The sequence below is a fragment of the Cyprinodon tularosa genome, unplaced genomic scaffold, assembly GCF_016077235.1.
Source record: "Cyprinodon tularosa strain WSP-4 unplaced genomic scaffold, ASM1607723v1 ctg451, whole genome shotgun sequence".
Classification (NCBI taxonomy): Eukaryota; Metazoa; Chordata; class Actinopteri; order Cyprinodontiformes; family Cyprinodontidae; genus Cyprinodon; species Cyprinodon tularosa.
In genome coordinates, this window is record NW_024039176.1 from 327804 (window position 1) to 347268 (window position 19465).

The 19465-nt window shown below is 36.4% G+C and overlaps 1 protein-coding gene across 2 annotated transcripts; it reads right to left on the reverse strand.

The window, feature by feature from the left end:
* Nucleotides 1–4330: 4330 nt before the first annotated feature.
* Nucleotides 4331–13967, reverse strand: lztfl1 (leucine zipper transcription factor-like 1). Of its 2 annotated transcripts, none has more exons than XM_038300638.1 (10): nt 13688–13967; nt 13267–13391; nt 10688–10882; nt 9149–9206; nt 8812–8883; nt 7453–7518; nt 7293–7370; nt 6866–7024; nt 5632–5735; nt 4331–5496 (listed from the first exon to the last, which is right to left on the reverse strand). In XM_038300638.1, exons 1-10 carry the CDS (start codon nt 13688–13690, stop codon nt 5478–5480), a joined length of 879 nt encoding a protein of 292 aa, XP_038156566.1. In that variant the 5' UTR covers nt 13691–13967; the 3' UTR covers nt 4331–5477. The 2 variants fall into 2 exon arrangements, with proteins under 2 accessions (XP_038156566.1, XP_038156565.1); XM_038300637.1 differs by having other exon boundaries at nt 6866–7042; nt 13688–13966.
* Between the last annotated feature and the right edge of the window lie 5498 nt (nt 13968–19465).

The window sequence follows — 19465 nt, forward strand, 5'->3', positions numbered from 1 at the left end:
ATCTGCCTCCCATTCTACTTTTTGAAATTCCAGGAACCACTACTAACTCTGCAGTTCGAGAGGGAAGGGCTCAGTTAGGAACATAGGAAAAAATCATATCTCTGATATAAGATGGAGCTTGGTTGATATGAAGGGTTTTAATCATCACACATAGAGCTTGGGATGTGAGCTAAAAGGTTATAATTTAAACTCATATGACCAGAGCACCTGATTCCACAATTTTCTGGGATCAACTAGGGGTTTCGGAAAACCACAAACAAACAAATTCTCAGTCATCCCATGACCTTCATGACTGAAAATTTGCACAGGCAGGCTTTTATAAAAGTTTAAACGGGAAATTCTTCAGGAACTTTGTCTTTAAACAAATCAATTCTCACTATAAAGGTCAGGTTTGTGGCTCAAACAACTAAAGGTAAATCCTGTCAAAGGTAAATCTCTACCTGAGCAGGGTAGTTCCTCCAGAGTAATCATCACCCAGCCTTTTCTGATTAACCCTATCTTTGCCCAGCTTTCGGTTTAGATGGACAACAGTGTGGTTGAGGTTGGTAGATTTGCTTAATTTCTTCCCATTTACATATGATGGGTTGAACAGTTTCCTGTGACACGACATATTCTAACACCTAACCCTGTTTTAAATGCTTTTTCTCCCCGTATGCCATGATTGATGTTCTTTATCACGCTGTTTGTTCACAAACTTTCTCTAATAAACCTCTGAGGCCTCAGGACTATGGCATGATTTTTACTTATAGTACTTAGCATAATGGTGGATTCTATCCATTAAACAGGTGATTATTTAGGGCAGTTTATTGCACTTTATTGTGTGACCTAGAATTAAGGGTAAATAAATCAAAGCATTTTTGTTACATTGCTGCATACATATTTTAGCAACGTAAAACGGGGGGGAAAACAAGATAAAAGTCTATGAAATAAGGTACAGAACATGCAATCATACTCAGAACAAACCACAAGTGAAGTCTAAGGCACAGATTTTAATCTGTCATGCTTTTTGAGATACCACTCCTAGTAGTGGTACGCTAACCTCTAAAAAAACAGATCACTGCTTTCTCATCTAGTCAGTGGCAGGCAGGGTCAAGGAGATGAAGATGAGAAGCAAAGACAAGTGAAAAGAATCTGCCATCTTTGAAAGACCTCATTGGGTTCAGAGAGTTTGGTCTTTCTATCTGCAGCAACCAGTGGAAGATGTTAAACCACGTGATGGTGAGAGAAAGTTCTCTCAGTACATTTTAGTCACATGTATTCAATACATTCATAGCCTTCTTTTTATATTCCAGATGTATTTGCTTAACTACCCTTTTTCTATTTTGAAGCTTTAAGTCATTTCTGAACTAAGCACCTCAAAGTGCAGGCCATGCTAAGCAGTATGCACCTCAGACGACTAATTCTGATCTTATGGGGAGTCTAATTAGTTTCATACAAAAAGTAAAAGTAAAACATAACTTTTTTTGGCTTTTTCTTTTTTTCTCTCCCTAAAACTGAGAATAGTATCAAGTGGCATATCTCCCCACATTGTGAAATTCTGCTGAAATTCTTGTGAGCAGTAAACATCTGCGCTATGATGGAAAGAAAAAAAACACAAACAGAAGCTCCTAGCGTGCTTGTGAAACTGAGAAAGCCCCTTTGATGCAGAGTAAGAGAGATCAGAAAGCTGCTCTGAATTAAGTTCACTATACTTGAATTTATTAACTGTTGAGCCATACTGTGGGAAAGTACTGTTACTGTCACGGCTTTCGGCGGTGCGAGAGACTGCATTTTGTACTGAGAGAAGGCTGCCACCACTTCCTGTGTATTTGCTCGCTGTGATTTATTTCATGCATGAAGGTTGTAACTGCTAAGCTGCGGCATCCTACCTGAAATTATTGGCAGTTTCCCCAGTGTTCAGCTGCATACACACATTCAAACTGTTCAATAGTACATACTCTTGACCCTCTCTTCCACAGTGGACAGTGGACCTCTGTGATCAGCTTGTTTTTTATGTTGGTATTTTAAAAAATGCAAAAGCTTGCAAACAAAACAAAAAAAGGAAAACCTCACATTTTGTTAGTCTTAATGCATTCTAATAGTTTGTTATAATGGACCAACACAAAGTAGGAGATATTCATAACGGCCAGTTGTGCTGCTAACAGTTTGTTCCACTTGAGCTGCAGGTGTCTGCAGCTCCTCCAGAGCTAACATGGGCCTCAGTGGGCAGCCATCTCTTCAAAGGTTTGTAGTTATGCTCTGCTCTTTTTGTTGTCAGGTAACAAAGTTTTCCATGCTCTCCAAAACTTTTACCTTTACAGAACAGCTGCATCTATCATATTACTCACAGGCTGACTCGTTTTACTAACTAGGTGGCTTCTAAAGGCAACTGGTTGCTTTATGTGCTTAGGCTCTTAGCATAAAGGGAACTGAAAATATTTTGTAAAGTAACTAAACAATCATGCACTACTTCCTGTCAGTCTATCACATACATTTCCTGTGAAAAACAATGAATGGTCTGTTTAAAAAAAAACTTCAATTAGTATGACAACCATTGCAAGGCTGTGAATATCCTGCATGCAACTCCCCCACTCGATGCAAAACTAAACCCCAGTTTAAGTCAGGACTCTGTGGCTTTGTGAGTTTCAATGTCAACAACAAGGAGTTAACGGTTGACTAGCTACTGACCACTTTGTATCTTATTTTATCACACTCTCAGTTCTCATGATGTGTTTGTGAAAACATTTTTCTCAAGAAACACGTCTTAAAAAATAAAGCGCATGTATTCTAAGCCATTAAGGCATTGAAACGTCCTGCATTCTTGAATTTGATCAGTCAAAGAGTGTAGGAAGTATTTTCACCCTTTAAAAGTTGCTTTATATCTAAATAGAGCTAAAGAGTCATGACAATAGGGCTGCAAAACTCAACAGTGGGTAGCACTGCTGCCTCGCAGCAAGAAGGTTCTGGGTTCGATTCCCGGCCTGGGGTCTTTCTGCATGGAGTTTGCATGTTCTTCTTGTCCATGCATGGGCTCTCTCTGGGTACTCTGGCTTCCTCCCACAGTCCAAAAACATGTCTGTCAGGTTAATTAGCTTTTCTCAATTCTCCTTAAGTGAATGGTTGTTTGTCTCTGTGCTGCCATGTGATGGACTGGTGACCTGTCCAGGGTGTACCCCACCTCTCCCCCATTGACAGCTGGAGATCAGATGAATGTGCCCCACTCACAAACCCAGCAGCAATGTGATGGGAATGAATATGTGACAGTAAACATCATGTGCTCTGTTCTTGCTTTAATGTGAAGTAACCTGTTGGTTGCAGCAGGAAGATCTACAATAGAAAATATCAACTTAATGTTTGAAATCAATCAAAATGGTAGTCATGATGCAATTAAACTATGTTTGCATGCTCTGTATATTTGCACTTTGGCGCCCCCTTGTTGCGTCCTACAGTTTTTATCCCATGGTGTTAACAGCACACTTATGAGTGCTCATACTTTGAGTAGGAGCATTTTTAAAGTGTTTAAAATAAAGAAATAACCTTGATTTAAAGTAAAAAAACACCTGTTTGGCCACACTTTTTATTATCTGGTTACATTTTTATAATCCAGTTAAATGCACACTCTACAGGAGCATTTGAAATAACGAAAATCATTTATGTACAGCAATACAAAAAAATATGCAAGGATTCAATGCAAGAAATATTCTAGACCCTCTAAATCTAGATGTAAGAGCAGAAAGGAAACACACTGCAGTTACATATGAAAACTATTGAAATACTCTCAGATGTTTGTAAAAGTCCGAGCACCCCAAAATGATCATGAAGCATCACCTTCTATAAAGTGGTTCAATATTAAATAAGGTGGTGGGGAGTATACTTGGACTTTAAGGTGCCGCTAAAGTTAAGAATGATGAGCAGAATATTAGGTTATACTTAGCAGGTCCCATGGAATCTATGCAGTGCCTTGTAGATGTATTTATACTCCTTGAGCTTTAATACTTTTTATGTAGACAGAACCACACAAAGTGTTGCATAATTAAATAAATGCTCTGTTAAGTATAGTTAGAATTTAAAATTTGCCTACGTTACTATGATGCTCCTGACAAAATAAAGTAAAAGTAACTGAATCAAGAAATTACCTAGTTAGTAAATAGCATTCACCTGCCTGTAATATTAACTCAGTATCAAGGTCTCAGTGGTTTCATGAAAAACATTAGTGAACAAAAAACATCATAAAGACTTAGAGACAGAACAGATGGGTCAGGATTGGTTATAAATGATACCAAAGGGTTTTAAACACCTACCCGAGCATGGGTCAGTCCAATATTTAGAACTATAAATAGTATGTAAAGTCAGTAAACCTGCTAAGATATAGGGGTTTACCTAAACGGACAGGGTAGAGATGGAGGGAAATAATTAGAAAAGCAGTTAGTGCCATGGTAACTGTTAAAAAATTGTAGTGATCCCTAGCTAATGTGGGAGCTAGGAGTCTTTGTTCAAAAGTAGAAGTCTTAGAATACATTGATCAGGGCAGCAAAGTGGTGCAAAGAAACATGTGGAAGAGGGTGGTCGTGGCATACCAGACAGAAAATGAAGGCCAAATTTTGATCTTTTGCCTTCATTAAAAACAAACAAAAAAAATGTGTTGAACATAATAGGAGTGGACTGTACATTAATATGAAAACACCTTTCCCCTGCTGAAACACGGTGGTGGCAGGATCATGCTGCTGATATGCCTTAACAGGAAAAATAGGTGGAGCTAAATATAGGGGAAATGTCTAAAAAGAACCTTTTAGAGGAGAAGGATTGGTCTTTCTGTGATTTTCTTTTGTTAGGGATCAAAGTGTTTTCCTAAAAATACAGCCAGAAATAAAAAAGAAAAATATATTCAGCTGACAGAATAGTACAAAACGCTAAAATCCAGTACAGAAGCACTGGCAAGAAAGACGTGAAAACCAAAATGCAAAGATATTCTCCAACCAGTATAACTGCACTTTACTAATTCTGCAAAGACAATCCAACAAAGTTCTATAGAAACCTGCTACCACATACCTCACAGTGAAAAAGACTTACAAAATGTGTTGTTATATCCCATTACATTTCCCAATAAAAAAACTCACACTTTGTGTTTGTAACAGGATTCAATATGAAAAATTCAAAGAGCTATGAATACATTTGCAAGGCACTGTAAGACTACAAAGCTTATTTTTGTCCAGTTCAGTAAAAGGCCCCTTCAAACAGGAAAATGTTGGAAATTGCATAGAGCACTAAGGGAAATCTACCAGCTACTGCAGAGGAGCTCAAAGTTTAGACATTGAAAGGGGGAAAAGTACACCAATGTCATCACATCTTCTGTGTATTTAGTCAGGAGTTTCTCCAACTGATCGGTCAGGCTTTATAGAAGATAAAAGGATGGAGGATGGCAGAAAAAAGCGAAACAAAACAGAAATAAAAACAACACTGGAACCAGGCAGGAGTCTTACTGATGAATTAATGCGTACTCAGTCATCGGGCTCGTACCTGGAACAGAAACCAGAAAGCATGTGACACAAATAGAACCACGGTTGTTGAATGTTGTCCCTGAAACGTCACAGTAACTGGGAAATAGGTTATTTGGAAAAAAAAAAAAAAAAAAAAGCTATTGAGAAAACTCACTTCTGCAGTCGTTTCCTTATTTCTTTGATTTGTTCATTCTTCTTAGTTAGAATCTCCTTCATGTTGCGATATGCCGCAGTTTGCTGGAACTTCTTCTCCAACTCCTAAACAAATATCCAAACATTAGAGGGAAGGAACGACGAAAGGCAGCAACGAAATCACATGTTAGCCACTAGGAAGGAATTAAACTTAGACAGAGTTTTAGGTATGATTCACAGTTAAGAGACGTGCAGTAGAGACTAACCAATTTATTTTAGCTTCTGTTCAGCTTTACAAAAAAAAAAAAAACTCCTAAAATAAAAGGGGAAAAAAAAACTACAATATAACCTCCTGAGATGAAGTCAGCTGTCTGATCTTATGATGGGAATGATCATGGAAAATTCATGCTTCCTCAAGGTTACTGCATAAAAGAGGAAGTCCGATTCCTCGAGCTCTAGCAAAAAACAAAATAAAGAGCTTCACAATTCTATTTAAAACTCAATTTTGTTGTGTTAAAAACTTTTTATTTGGAGCTTTAAGTGATAGACCAACACAAATTACTGCATAATTATGAGCTGAAAAGTAAAACATGGCTTTAAATGTTGTGGGGTGTGTCTATTCAGCTACTCTAAATGAATACTTTGGAGAACCTCCCCTGAATCAGCTTGAATGAAGCTTGTGCTCATTTTTATTTAATGTAGTACCAGACATCAGTTTTCTAGCAATGCCAAAAACATCTGGACTTTTCTTCTTTTAATGTAGTCTCATTCCTTCACAGTTTTCAGCACATTTTTCCAGATCTGTCCTGGATTCAGTGCTATCCGTCCCACAGCATGATGCTACTACTACCATGCTGTGGTCAGAAAATTTACATTTCTCTTATATGCCCGTCTTGTCAAAAGATTTTCCAACTTGACCTATTGACTTATCTGCAGCTCCTCCACCGCTATCATCACCCTCCTGGATGCTTCTCTGACTTACCTCTACATGCCATACCTTTCTGAAGAACAGAACAAAGCAGCTGAGGTCACATTGGTAGAAAAACAAACTAATAGAAGTGTGACAGTTATGAGTTATTTTTGTTTTTACTACTTTTAATGTCTCCTCATTATATAATCATGTTTCCTAAGGTTCTCATTTTCAATGATTGTGAAATGTACATATAATCCTTGATACCTGATCCTTTCTAAGACATTTGTTTTCTTTTTAATTCCTATATTAATTCACCAGATGGAGAGCGGTCATAAAGAGGTACCTTCTCTGCCAAGGACAGCTGCTCCTGCACTCGCAGAAGTTCATGCTTGGCGGTGATTAAATTCTCCTGCAGATCCTTCTTGGTTGCAGCATTGGCACTAAGCGATCTTTCATAATCCTCCTTCAGGGCTGCTACTGTATTCTCTAGGCTGCTGATCTCCTTTGTTTGAGCAGAAAGCTGAAACATTGAAGAAAACCAATTATAGTCCATACAGCCTGACAGGCCTTAACAGAACAATTTTTTTTAAATGACAAAAAGAGTTTCTGCAGGTTCATACATACCATGCAGGCCAAAGTAAGCACAAAATAGCAATCGGTAAAAAGCATGCAGATGACAAAAAATCCCAAATAAATATTTGTGAAAAAAAAAAAAAGAAAATGGAAAGATTTGCTGAATGGTGATTTTTTACATGGAAGTCAAACAGTACCTGTTGATCTCCTTGTGTCCTCTGGAGATCTTTCAAAGCTCTCTCTGCTTTCGTTTTCTCATCTAGTACACTCATGGCCTGGGTGTATTGATCACAAAAAGAAATGAGCAACAATAAGCCTGTGTGGGGAGGGGATAGGTTTATAGGGACCGTTTCATACCTGTGATTCTAAAGTCCGCAGCCTGGATTTCAGTTTGTCGTTCTCCTCTTGTAATCTTGCTATCTCCTGAAAAAAAAAAAAAAAAAAAGGATCAATAACAGATTTTATTACTCTAGGCATTTTATTTAACTTTTCAACCAGTGGGTGAAAGCAATAAGATAGCTCTGCAGAAACTAACAGTTGCTCATTAGGGGAAGAAATGTCAGAATTTTCATGTCAGATTTAAAAACTGAAGCACTCTTCTTATCAGAATCAATAGTTGCTTCAAACTGGTTGGTTTCCTGGAACAGAACGTCCCTTAAACTGAGACTATTTTACTAATTGTAAAGCACATAATGTTGAGGAGCCCATGGTAGTGATGTACTGCATCAGCTGAGATGAACGTCTACGTCCAAATTCATCACGCTGACTCTAAACCTGGAGCAACCAAAACTTTAAACTTAAAAAAAATTCTCATAAATCTTCCTTAAGCCAGACAGTGCTTTTTATTGTTAAACCTTTTTTTTTAACCAAGAAAGTCACCAATGAGATTAACAATCACTTTTCAAGTCCTGGCAAAAAATAAATGGATAAAAAACGTTACATGTAAAACATTATTTATTAATAGCATCCAGAAAGACCCCTTAAAAATGTTAAATATTATAAAATTAGATTAGTGGAACCTAAAATAACTATAATCTCTGAAAAACCCAATCATGCTTTGTTGTGGGGCTCAGTAGGTAAAAGTCGCCAGGAATCCACATGATCAGCACCTTGGATTCCACCCAAATTGAAATGCAACTGTTTTGACATGTCTTCATGCAAATGGTGGACTTCTAGATTTCCTTTTGGTCTGAGTCGATCTCTGGGATCCAAGGCTCGGCAATCCTGGTTATGTTTACTCATTAATGTGCTTCTAATGCTTCTTCTTCCTTGAATTTAGAAAAAGGATTCAATTTAACTAATTCAGGACATTGATCAGGAGGTCTTCTTGATGCCTTCCCTCTTGGCAGGAGATCACAGACAGAACCAGTGGGGATTTCTGGACCTGTTACCCCCTCCAACCAGAGACGACAGATAGATGGTCGTCACTTCTGGTTTGTTGAACAGACAAGACCAGCTAACTTTAGCCCAGGAAATGGCCTTGGCACTCAAACTTATTAGAAGTTGATGAATACTTAAAAGCCAGCCATATTGCAGAATTTTCAATAGGGGACAATTATCAAAGTATTAATGGGATGCGAGTACATTTAAGACTCTATGTTCAAGGGTGAGAGAAAATCACATTATTGAAATCACTGAAATCATGGAAGTTTGAAACAGTTTAAAAATTCCTCATCACATCTTTGTAAATTCACAGCCGATGGGGAATCGTTTTACCTTGTTGAGGAGCTCAGACACCCCACCTTCGTTCAGCGGTGCCAGCTTGGGTTTATGCGTTTCCTGGTTTGTCTAGAAGTGAATTTCAGATTTCACAGTCATACAAAGAGCACACAGTTGCACTGCAGAGCTTATTTAATCTCTTTTAGACGTACTAACATAAAACCACAGGTGAACCTCGGTGACATGTGTCTTCTGAACCACACTTTTACAAATATAGGCCACAGTCTGACATTAAAAAGATCTTAAAGTGTGGGGGCAGGTACTCTATGTTTACTTTAATTTAGCCTCTGCCATGAATGGTGATGTCTGAAGAGGAAAAAAGCATCTTTCAAACCTTATTGGTAGTTTTAAAGTCAGTCTTCTCAAATTCAGCCACCTGCTCTAACAGCTCCCTAAAAGGACGAGAGGTGAAAAAGACAATAGATGACTGATTAGTAAAAAAAAAAAAAAAAAAGAGAGAAATTTAGTGGAAACACAAAATTTTAGATGCTTAAAGATGTAAACAGATTCTATGTGCCTCCATAACTTTCTGAGCAGCCCTGATAGGACACTCAGTTCACAGCAGTTGTGTAACCTCCGTGTTGACATTCATCTGTGCGAAACTCTTACCATCTACTATTTGGGCGGTCGTGAATGGCAAAGGAAAAGTGAACTCCCTCACTCCCGATGGCAGTTTAGCACTTATGTTATAAGATACATGCTTGTGGTGAGCAGCACTACACTCAGAAGAGCTTATATGTGGTTTTTAAAAGCAGCTGAAGACACGTAGTATGTGACACGGGGCGTTTTCCTTGCTTATAAACCTATTCAGTCACGTACAGAGGTGCAGAACAAAAAAGGGTTTATGGGTTATTCTTCCACCCACCATGTGACTGTTACACTATAAACAAAGTACCTTCTTCAAAACATTGTGTTTTATAAGGTGATGGGTCATAAGGGCATAAGTTAAATAAAGTTCAGTCAATTTTAAAAGGGCTTATATTCAGATCAAAATAGGTAGATGGATGAACAGCTTTGTCATGTGCAGGATTTAGGAAAGCATCTCTAAAAATGGTGGTTTATTAAAATATATGATCCACTGTCCTTCAAAGGGTTATAGATGGTGAAACTGTGAGCAGGCAGGATCAGCTGCAAGGGTCTGTTGAAGAATGGAAACTGTTTGACTTCAATATTATTTTTTCTTTATTATCACATACATGTGCCTCTAAATGAATCATCAAAATTTATTTATCCAATTCCATTTAGTAAAATATTAAAAATTACATTTTATTCATTGAAATAGAAGTCTCTCAGTCCGCTCTAAAAGTAAAAATTTAATAAAATTTGGATTCATAGTGGTCTTTGTTCTTTTTCTTAATTTTTAAGGGAACTAATGTTTTTCTTTTGAAATTAGACTAGAATTTGTTTAATTAGACCATTAACTATTTACTTTACTTGTATAACATACAATTCTTTCCTTAACCCCCAAAACATAACCTTTTATTTTTGTAAAATCGCCCAGAAGAAAAAGAAAAAAAAAAAATACATTGCCTAAATTCCAGAGAAATGCTTCAGGTTGCACTAAGCAGGTGACAGTTTGTGGTTTTTAGCCCAACTAAATGTAAATCTAAATGGAAACTGAAGTAGTATAGTGGAAACTTGGGTTTCACGCAACTAGATCAGCAGAAGACAGCTGACCTTTTTACCCCAGTGAATGACATGTTGGAGATGTAAATCTGTTACAGCTGTTAAAATTTAAAGGGCCTTTGCTTCAGGCAGTATTGTTACCATTTTGTCTATATGAGTGTGTCCACGATACATCCACTAACGTTTTGGATTTAAAGAGCTTCAGTCTATATAACTGTCTGATTAATTAAAGATCCTAACAGCTCACCTGTTTTCGAGCTCTGAGATATCGCTCTGGAGTCGAAGGTAAAATTTCTCAGCCTGAGAGAAAAGCTGTCTGAGCAGCACCACATTAGTGTGGGCTGTGTTGATCAGCTCCATCTCTACTTCCCCACGGACCACCGCGTGCACGCCGTCCAGCATCTCCTTCACCTCGTCCACGGTGAAGGTCTCCTCCACCAGCCTTCAGAGGGAAAATCAAATAACACTTTAGCCCCAACAGTCACTTAATACTACGAATGATAAAGATGTGTCAAAACCCTTGATATACTTATTTTTGCTCAAGTACAATTCCACCATTTTTCTTTCAAATACTATTGTACGTTTTAAAACTTTATGATGTCATCCTGGGATGAGAAACAGACCCACAACATCTCAAATCCTCCACATCAATTAACAATAGGCAGGTGGTAATTTTCCACATATCCATTGTTAGTTTCATGCCACACCTATATGGGATGTTTGTTGCATATCAGGGTCAAAATCAGTCTCCTCAGACAGAGCAGATATGGAAGGACAAAAGCTATGTTTTGTTTTGTTTTTTTCCTCCAGACATGTATTTCAAACTACTGGTTTAACTCGTTTGTTTTGGTTTTTCAGAACTTTTTTTAAAAATTTTTACGTGTGTTATTGACATACAAAGATCGACATTCATCCATCATCTATAACTGTATATGCTTGCGGGGGGGCTGTTGCATATATCCAACGGTTATCAAACTATAGGATGGGTTCTCCTTGCACAGGTCCCCAGTCCATCAGAGATCAGTACAGAGAGCCCCAGGACAGACAATCATACTCTCTCACACACAAACACACTCTAAACTCACGCTAAAGGGCAATCTAAAGTAAGCAAGTAACCTAAGAGGCATGTTTGGACTATAGGAGGACTGCACAGAGAAAAGCTTTCAAATTCCATTAGTTATGGGACCAACAACACCGATGCATGGGTTCATGCGTCGAGCCCATAGAGCAAAACACTGTATCGGTGCTCGTGTCGCTTCAAGAAAGTCATGTGACCGATACAGGAATTGTTTCTAACTGACTGAAACACTAAACTGTGTTTAAAAAAATATCTGTCAACATTATGCATCTGCTAAAAAAATTTCTCCTCTTTTGCAGTTTATCATTAAAATTATCAAGAATTTTGGAGCAGCCTAAAAGGAATAGAAAAGTTTCAGCCGTTGCGTTTTTATTTTAATTTTCTCATTGTGTCATACTTTTCCTCTCAGTTATCACTCAACTTATCTGATTTATAGTTAATTTCAAATTGACTCTTTATTTATCATTTTTACTGTAGTTATTGTTTTAAAAATAGGATTTAAAGGGCGTGCAGCTGGCACAGCGGTTAGTGCGCACGAGCCACGTACGGAGGCCTTAGTCCTTGACGTTACAGACCCGGGTTCAAATCCAACCTGTGGTCCTTTGCCGCATGTCTCTCCCCCTCTCTCATACCCCCTTTCCTGTCAACCTACTGTTGAAAAAATGAGCCACTAGTGCCGCAATAACTAAAAAAAAAGAAAAAAGATTTAAAATCATGCTCAACAAGCATCCTCATTCACATTTCCCCCTAAATTTTGATGTTATGATGTATGGTTACATTATTTATTCGCTGCATCTAAAAAGAAATATCAAAGATATTTTCAATTTAAACATAGACATGAAATAATACAAAATAACCTACTATAACTTAAATTATATCATTGCACTAGGTCATCAAATCAATTCAGTTTAGTCTGTCAAATAAGCTGCCTGTAGTGCCTTTAAAGGTCCAGCAGGTGTCAGTATTCTGTGAGACAGTATCAAAGCATTATCGATATAGTTTGGCAGTGTGTCGAAACCTTTCAAGATGCCTCAAGCTATGAGCAAAATCTTCTTCTCTCTGCAAAACAGGAGCTAAAACTGTACAGTACATGCTTACATGTGGGTTGTGTTGTTATCATTAGAAAGGTGTCTAACCATCTGCTAATGTGTATGATGTAAAATATGATGATGTGGCCGACTGGGGATGTATAAATTTAATTTTAAACCAATAATCGGGGCCACTTCCTGAGACATGAGCAGCTGCTATTCTGTAACCCTGAGCAATTTCTCTGATCTGAATAAGATTACAATTTCTATCAAAATCTCTTTTCATGACTCCTGGTTAAGTTATGAAGTGTTATTTAAAGAGTTTGTCCCGAATGATCTCTTTTCAGGGAAAAGAACCAGAGAGATAGAGTATCAGGGTGCATACACAGAGCCTATCCTTAACAGGGGGTTTTAAGTCTGTTGCATTGTTATGCACAGGCTGAGTGATTAGATGAGCTTTATTGATCTCACAGCGGAGAAGTGTTTGGGACCCAATGCTCTATCAAACCTCAGATATTTGGTCTGCCTCACAAAAGTTCAAAATAAAGTGTTCAATTGTAATATAGCAGGAATTGGCTAGTTTTAAGGCAGAAAATACTTTTGTATGTCGTAATTTGGTTTAGGTGTATGACTATAATTATGTAACTTCTCTGTGGTTGTGGATAAAAAAAAACATTAAATGCAAAATCCACAATGACAGAGAGGTTCATGACCTTTTACCTGCTGTCTTTGAGTTCCTCAAAACATGAGTCAATAATCTTGAGCCTTAAGAGCCTCTGTGAGCGAGCAAACCGCATGTAGTTGATGATTTCATTCTGATGGTGTTCATTAAACCCAAAGTCAGCCTTTGTGGAGACAAGAAAACAGGGCGTTAGAAAAACAAAACATTGCATCAGAAAAAAAAATGTGCATATGAATTAGACAGAGGTTGATGTAATGGTGACCACAATTAGCTTATCAGCTAACTTGAAGAGGATTTTCTCCTGTCAATATGTCACAGGGCCTTTCCACATGAGCTGCTGGAGCTGCATGCTAGCTATAGCTTTACAACTTGATGAGCGTTTTGAAGGAAAACGGCAATCATTCGGCATTTTTACGAGCAAACAGGTGGCTGGCAGCGCGGTTTAAATCTTATACTTACCATTATGGCTGTGTGGCAACGTTAACGTAACTAAGTTAGCTTGAGCTGATCCCAGAGGAAACGGAGCAAATTTCTTTGGTTTAGACAACACCCTCGAAAAGCATAAAAGTCGCTGTTGATATAAAGGGTTCAAAATGCAGTTAACTTCACTGTAAGTTTGTTTGACAGAACAAAATGAGCAAACGTCCCGCTTTCCCACAGATGCAAGATTATCCTGCAGATCGGCTAGCCTAGCTAACCAGCTAGTGTTTGCCTTGAGAATGCCTTGGTAACGGAATATAGCGTCATCACCTTGGTTACCAAAGGGGCGTTCGCGGACATCATGGGCAGGTTGTACAGAATTGAAGAATCTTCATATTTCATGTTCAAACTTGATTTTGTTGGCGAGAAATTTGTCTTATTTAACAAGGAATTGAGATCAGTCGTTTCTAATTTCATTATATACCCTGCAAGAAAGAAACATGTACAGAGAGAGATATAAATGCGATTTGGACCCAATGTGTACTTTTTGTAAAAAAAAAAAAATAATGAAGAAAAGCTTATTCATCTTTTTTGGGATTGTAATTATGTATACCAAATTATTGTGGAGAGTTATGTCAATTTTTTTTCATCAAAAAAATCTTAACATTACTTTAACAGACAGGAATGTTTGGTTTGGGATGGAGAAATGTGAACTTGTCAAAACAGAATTTTTATGTTAGAAAATGTTGTATCGTTTTTTTTATTATTTATGGTAAATATCATATTCACACCTCCAAATATTTACAACAAAAACCTCATTTCCAGATTTTATTATCTTCTATTAATATCCATATAGAATCCTTAAAATTTTGTTCAAATGCTAAAGCCATGCAAATTATAACTGCCCTTAAAGAATTATAACCCTCGAGCATAGATTAGATTTAATTTTGACATTTTAAAATAATAGTTCTGTTCGGTAAAGCCTTTTGTTGTTGTATATGTTTGTAATTATTAATGTTCTATATTTTTCATATATGTTTTTTTTTTTTTGCAATAAAAAAAAGTTCCTTATTTATGCACTTTTATTTTAGCTCAATGTAACAAAAAACTGTGCATTTGAGATAGGAACAGCAGATGGCAGCAGTGGTGGTAGAAATAAAAAGGCAGTAGCAAAGTGTGTCCTGAAAATGTTAAATCCTATTACATTGGAGTAATAGTCCCATGACACTAATTGATTCTGTTCAGTTTGAGGCTCTGGTTATTTATGTTACAGGGCATTTATGATGTACAGTGACAAACAATGTAGCATATCAGTAACATATCTAATCTGGGGATGGGAAATGTAATTATTTTATTGCTCAATTAAAATTAGAATAGTAGTTTCTTTGCTGCAGAAAGACAGTCGACTTTATGTGAATCAGAACTAGTTTTCACAGTGATTTTGTGGTAAAGTCTTCTCATCCTACTAGAGCCTCCAGAGGTTTGCTCTCCAGCATGTTAAGGAGAGATTCAAATGGGAAATGAAGAACGAAACTTTTCTTTTCCTCATGTCTCTCTTGCTGTAATTGAATTAGGCTAACAGGCAACGCATGGTTTGTCACCCTAGCAGCCTTATAACATGACCACTCTGAGCTGTTCTACTCAAGTTTTAGTGCAACACATCAGTCATTACAAACGGCCAAGATGTTTCCCCTTTACCTTCAGTCACGGTGAGTTGCATATTTTTTTAAGAAAAGATTAAAACCGTTATTTTTTCAATACTCTTATTATCTTTTTTGTTGTTACATGTCAGTGCTTCAGTAGGCCTACTTCTCAGATTATTGTCTGGTGATTGTCTCTCCTAGTAATGATATCATGACACCAGTAAGACAAAGATATCCATAGGAAAACTGTAAGATAGTAATTTTATAATACAATACAAAAGTCAGAACAGTTATATATTAACAGGTATGGTAAGTTAAAAATGTAATGTGAGTGGTGCAGCTCTTAAAGAATAAGGAACTATTATAAACGCTAGAAAGCTTAAGAACTGAGTCACAAAAAATTATATATTTTAATTATAACTTCTTTTATATGAAGTTTTTTAATATATAAACTCAGTCAAACACACTTGACAATGAGTTTCACTCTATATTTGGATGAATATATGTTATGGTAATGTTGATGTTATAACAGATTGTATTTTAAAGCTTAAAGTTGTTTTTATCTATGCAAAGGCAGCATCTAATGCGTTAATGTCTTTCTATCACTAGATGGCAGAATATTTTACTTAATTTGAAATATAATCCTCACAAAAGTGGCTAAATTTTTTTTTACTCTTTACTGAAGTTCATTTGTTCATTCTTTTAACTATAAAAGTATTTTTAATGAGGTCGCTCCAACCAAAACAAAGTAATTGCTGTTAAAAAGGCTAGTTTTGAATTGTTGGTTTTCACCAAAAACTGATCTTTAATAAATCCTGCCACTAATACTAATACTGCTACTCAGCAGCTTTCCTTAGTGTCCTTATGGATTAACAATACGGACTGAGACTTTCTGATACAGCAAATTAGTGATTGTAAAAATCAAAATTATTTTGGTGCCTCAAGCAAACATGACTTAATCAGAGAGTTGCTGCTTTGCAGCAAGGAAGTCTTGGATTAAAATTACAACCTGGACTCTTTCTGCATGGCTGGATTCTGCCCTGCTTCTCATGCAATTCAAACATGATGACATGTGAGGTTTCTCTCTCTGAAGAGTCCTTTGATGAGAGTGAGTGCATTCGGCATGCATGGTTTTCCGTCTGTGATGTACAGTGGAAACAGAAAGTATTCAGACCCTTTTAAATTTTTACTCTTTCTTTCATTGCAGCCATTTGCTAAAATAAAAGAATATCATTTTATTTCTCATTAATGTACACTCAGCACCCCATCTTGACAGAAAACAAACAGAAAAGTAGAAATTTCTGCAAATTTCTCAAAAAAGAAAACCTAAAAATAAAGACCTTTGCAGGGGGTACGAAGTCTCTTTTCACAAAGATATCTTGACATTGAAAAAAGGAAGCAAACAATATTTGTTTTTTTTACCCTGCCTTTGCTTTTGATCAGACAGTCAATCTGACCGGATATGCCTAAAAGCCTCTAAGTCATAGTAAACGGTTCACATGGAAGGTCATTAGCAGCAACTTGCCTCTTGGCTTGGTCCCCAGAGTGTCCATAGGCTTTTAAGTAATTACCACACTAATGCAAATGTAAGGGTATTCACCTCCTCATGAAATGTCTTCTGCTTAAACCACCATGACATTTTTACCAGAGTTTATTAAAATGGTCAGAATCCACTGTCGTCTTGGCTTTAGACTAGCTGTAAGCTAGATTTTAACCTTAGCCATGAAGAGAAGCGAATCTACTTTTTTTTTTAAAGAGAGATTTATTTATTGGAATTTAATCACTATTCCTAACCGGAAAACCCCACTGAAAAATATTAGTAACTTTCTCATTAACAGCTGCACTTCGATGTTTCAGTGGTGATTATGTTTAATTTTCTACCAAAAGGGAAAACAAACTTAAGAAACTGACAACACCATGTTGCTCTGTGTAATTACTGTTACTTAAAGGGGGTTTATTATGTATAACTAAAAGGATTTATCAAGTTTCTTTAAAAAAATTTAATAAATTTTACTGTTTTGTTGATACATGGGTTTGCAACCTAAAGCTGTGTGGCATCAGCAGGAAGCACAAACCACTGGAAGAGTGACACCTGTGTTCACTGCTTTTTATATTAATGGTGATGATTCTGTTTGCAAAGGAAATAAAAAAAACAAAGATATCTTTCTAATAGACATTTGACCTCTTTCATAAAATGAAACCTTTTACCGTAGGAGTTTTCACTTTCAAAGTGAGCAGAAATCACCATTTCCTTTGTTACGTGAAATGAAGGAAGTCTCTGCCACATTGTTCACACTAAGGTTTGATTGGTGCAGTACTGTAAGTAGATTTTGTCATTGAAAGAAGAAGAACTGAAACATACCTCCTATAAGATGTCTGATTTCTGGAAAAGACTTTGTGTTTGATGACATAAAAACATGAGAATAGTAAGGAATTAAGTTGGGACAAAAAAAATGGAGAAGGAATGTGTCTTAAACCCTGAGATCCCCGAGCAGTGTATTCATTCATATGAATTTTTTATTTAATTTTTTTATAGAACTAAAACTTCCCAATAATACGGTAATCAGTTTTTTTTATTGAGAATCATAGCACACAATTTGGTTACTTACTGTTTTTTTTTTGTTTTTTTTTAACCATACATGTATACTTTTCTGTAGCCCAAAACCTCAGGTTTAGCACTCTCTTAGTGAAGAACATTGTTGTTTACATTTGAAGAATAAGGGACCTAGCACATAATAAGGTACTGCAAACGAGACAATAGTTTAAGATAAAATATTGTTTATATGAACTTATAAGACATTTTTAGAATATAATTGCTCATCTTGCCCCTTAAAATAACAGTTTAGGGGGATAGACTTAGACTTAGACAGATTTATTTTGTCATTTTGTATACACAAATGTAAACAAAAAGAAATTTTGTTAAGAACAGCTCTCTAGACAATTAAATTTTTTTAAGTGCAGCCTTGAAAACAGTAAAAAAAATACATAAAAACAGTAATATAAACACATGACTGTATATTTATAGTTCTGATATTTCATTTTTTTTAAGCTAATAAAGATAATAAAGCTATTTGTACAAATGAAAGATACTGGCAGAGGCGTGCACAGACATTTTGGGGGGCAGGTGCTCAGGAGGGGGGGGGGGCACTTTTTAGCGCACGTGTAACACTTAATTATAAAAAAAAATAAACGCATGTTGAATGAAATTTGACTTTTATTTGTAACATTCTCTAAACGTGAGTTTTCAATGGAAAAAAGTCACATGACCAACAGAACAGACTAAAGCATACTTCTTTCATCTGGCTCATCTCCCTGTTTTCCCTCACCCTGCTGTTCTCCCTCACCCTGCTGTTCTCCCTCATCCTGGTCTTTTTCTGTCTCTGTGTCTTCCCTGAACTCTTCCTCATCTCCTGTCCTGTTATATGTTGATGGTATAGAGCTTCCCTGCTGTGACTGGCAACAATATATTAATAATAATAATAATAATAATAATAATAATAATAATAATAATAATAGCTTTAACAAATATGCCACATTAGTTTAAATAATGGGCTATTAGGGCAACATGACTGGAAGTCTTGTCACGTGGATATGACTTATGGTAGCCTACAAAATAATAGCTATTTTAATACCTGCTGCACAAACCACTTAAAAATAAAATGTCAACAGCTTTTAGGATTTTTCAATATGATTAACCCTCCTTTCTTGGCATTGTGCTGCAATTACTAAATCAATATACAATTAAGACAATAAAGAGACCAAAATGTGTTAATTTATGTTGCCTAACAAAACCTATACAACAGAAAACGTTTGTCTTAACACATAGATTTGTACAGAAGAGGATTAGGGCCACTGAAAAAAAAAAAGTTAACTGATTTTTAAATTTTATTTCAGTTTAACATGGGAAAAAAGTCAGAATTCTGACTTTTTTATTGTCAGAATTCAGTCAGAATTCTGAGATTAAAGTCAGAATACTGAGCAAAAAGTCAGAATTCTCAGCAAAAAGTCAGAATTATGAGAAAAAAGTTAGAATTATGAGATTAAAGTCAGCATTCTGAGTTTTTTCCCATACTAAACTGAAATAAAATTTAAAAATCAGTTAACTTATTTTTTTTTTTCAGTGGCCCTAATCCTCTTCCGTAGATTTGCAATTGCAAACTCTACCAAAATTATT

Bases quoted from the DNA above. Each gene is read 5' to 3' on its own strand.
- lztfl1 (XM_038300637.1), bottom strand. The intron at 10,883-13,266 runs GTAAAAGGTCAT...TTCCCTCTGAAG, and splicing joins GAGGAACTCAAAGACAGCAG to GCTGGTGGAGGAGACCTTCA. The intron at 7,519-8,811 runs GTAAAACGATTC...TTTTTTTTTCAG, and splicing joins TGTCTGAGCTCCTCAACAAG to GAGATAGCAAGATTACAAGA.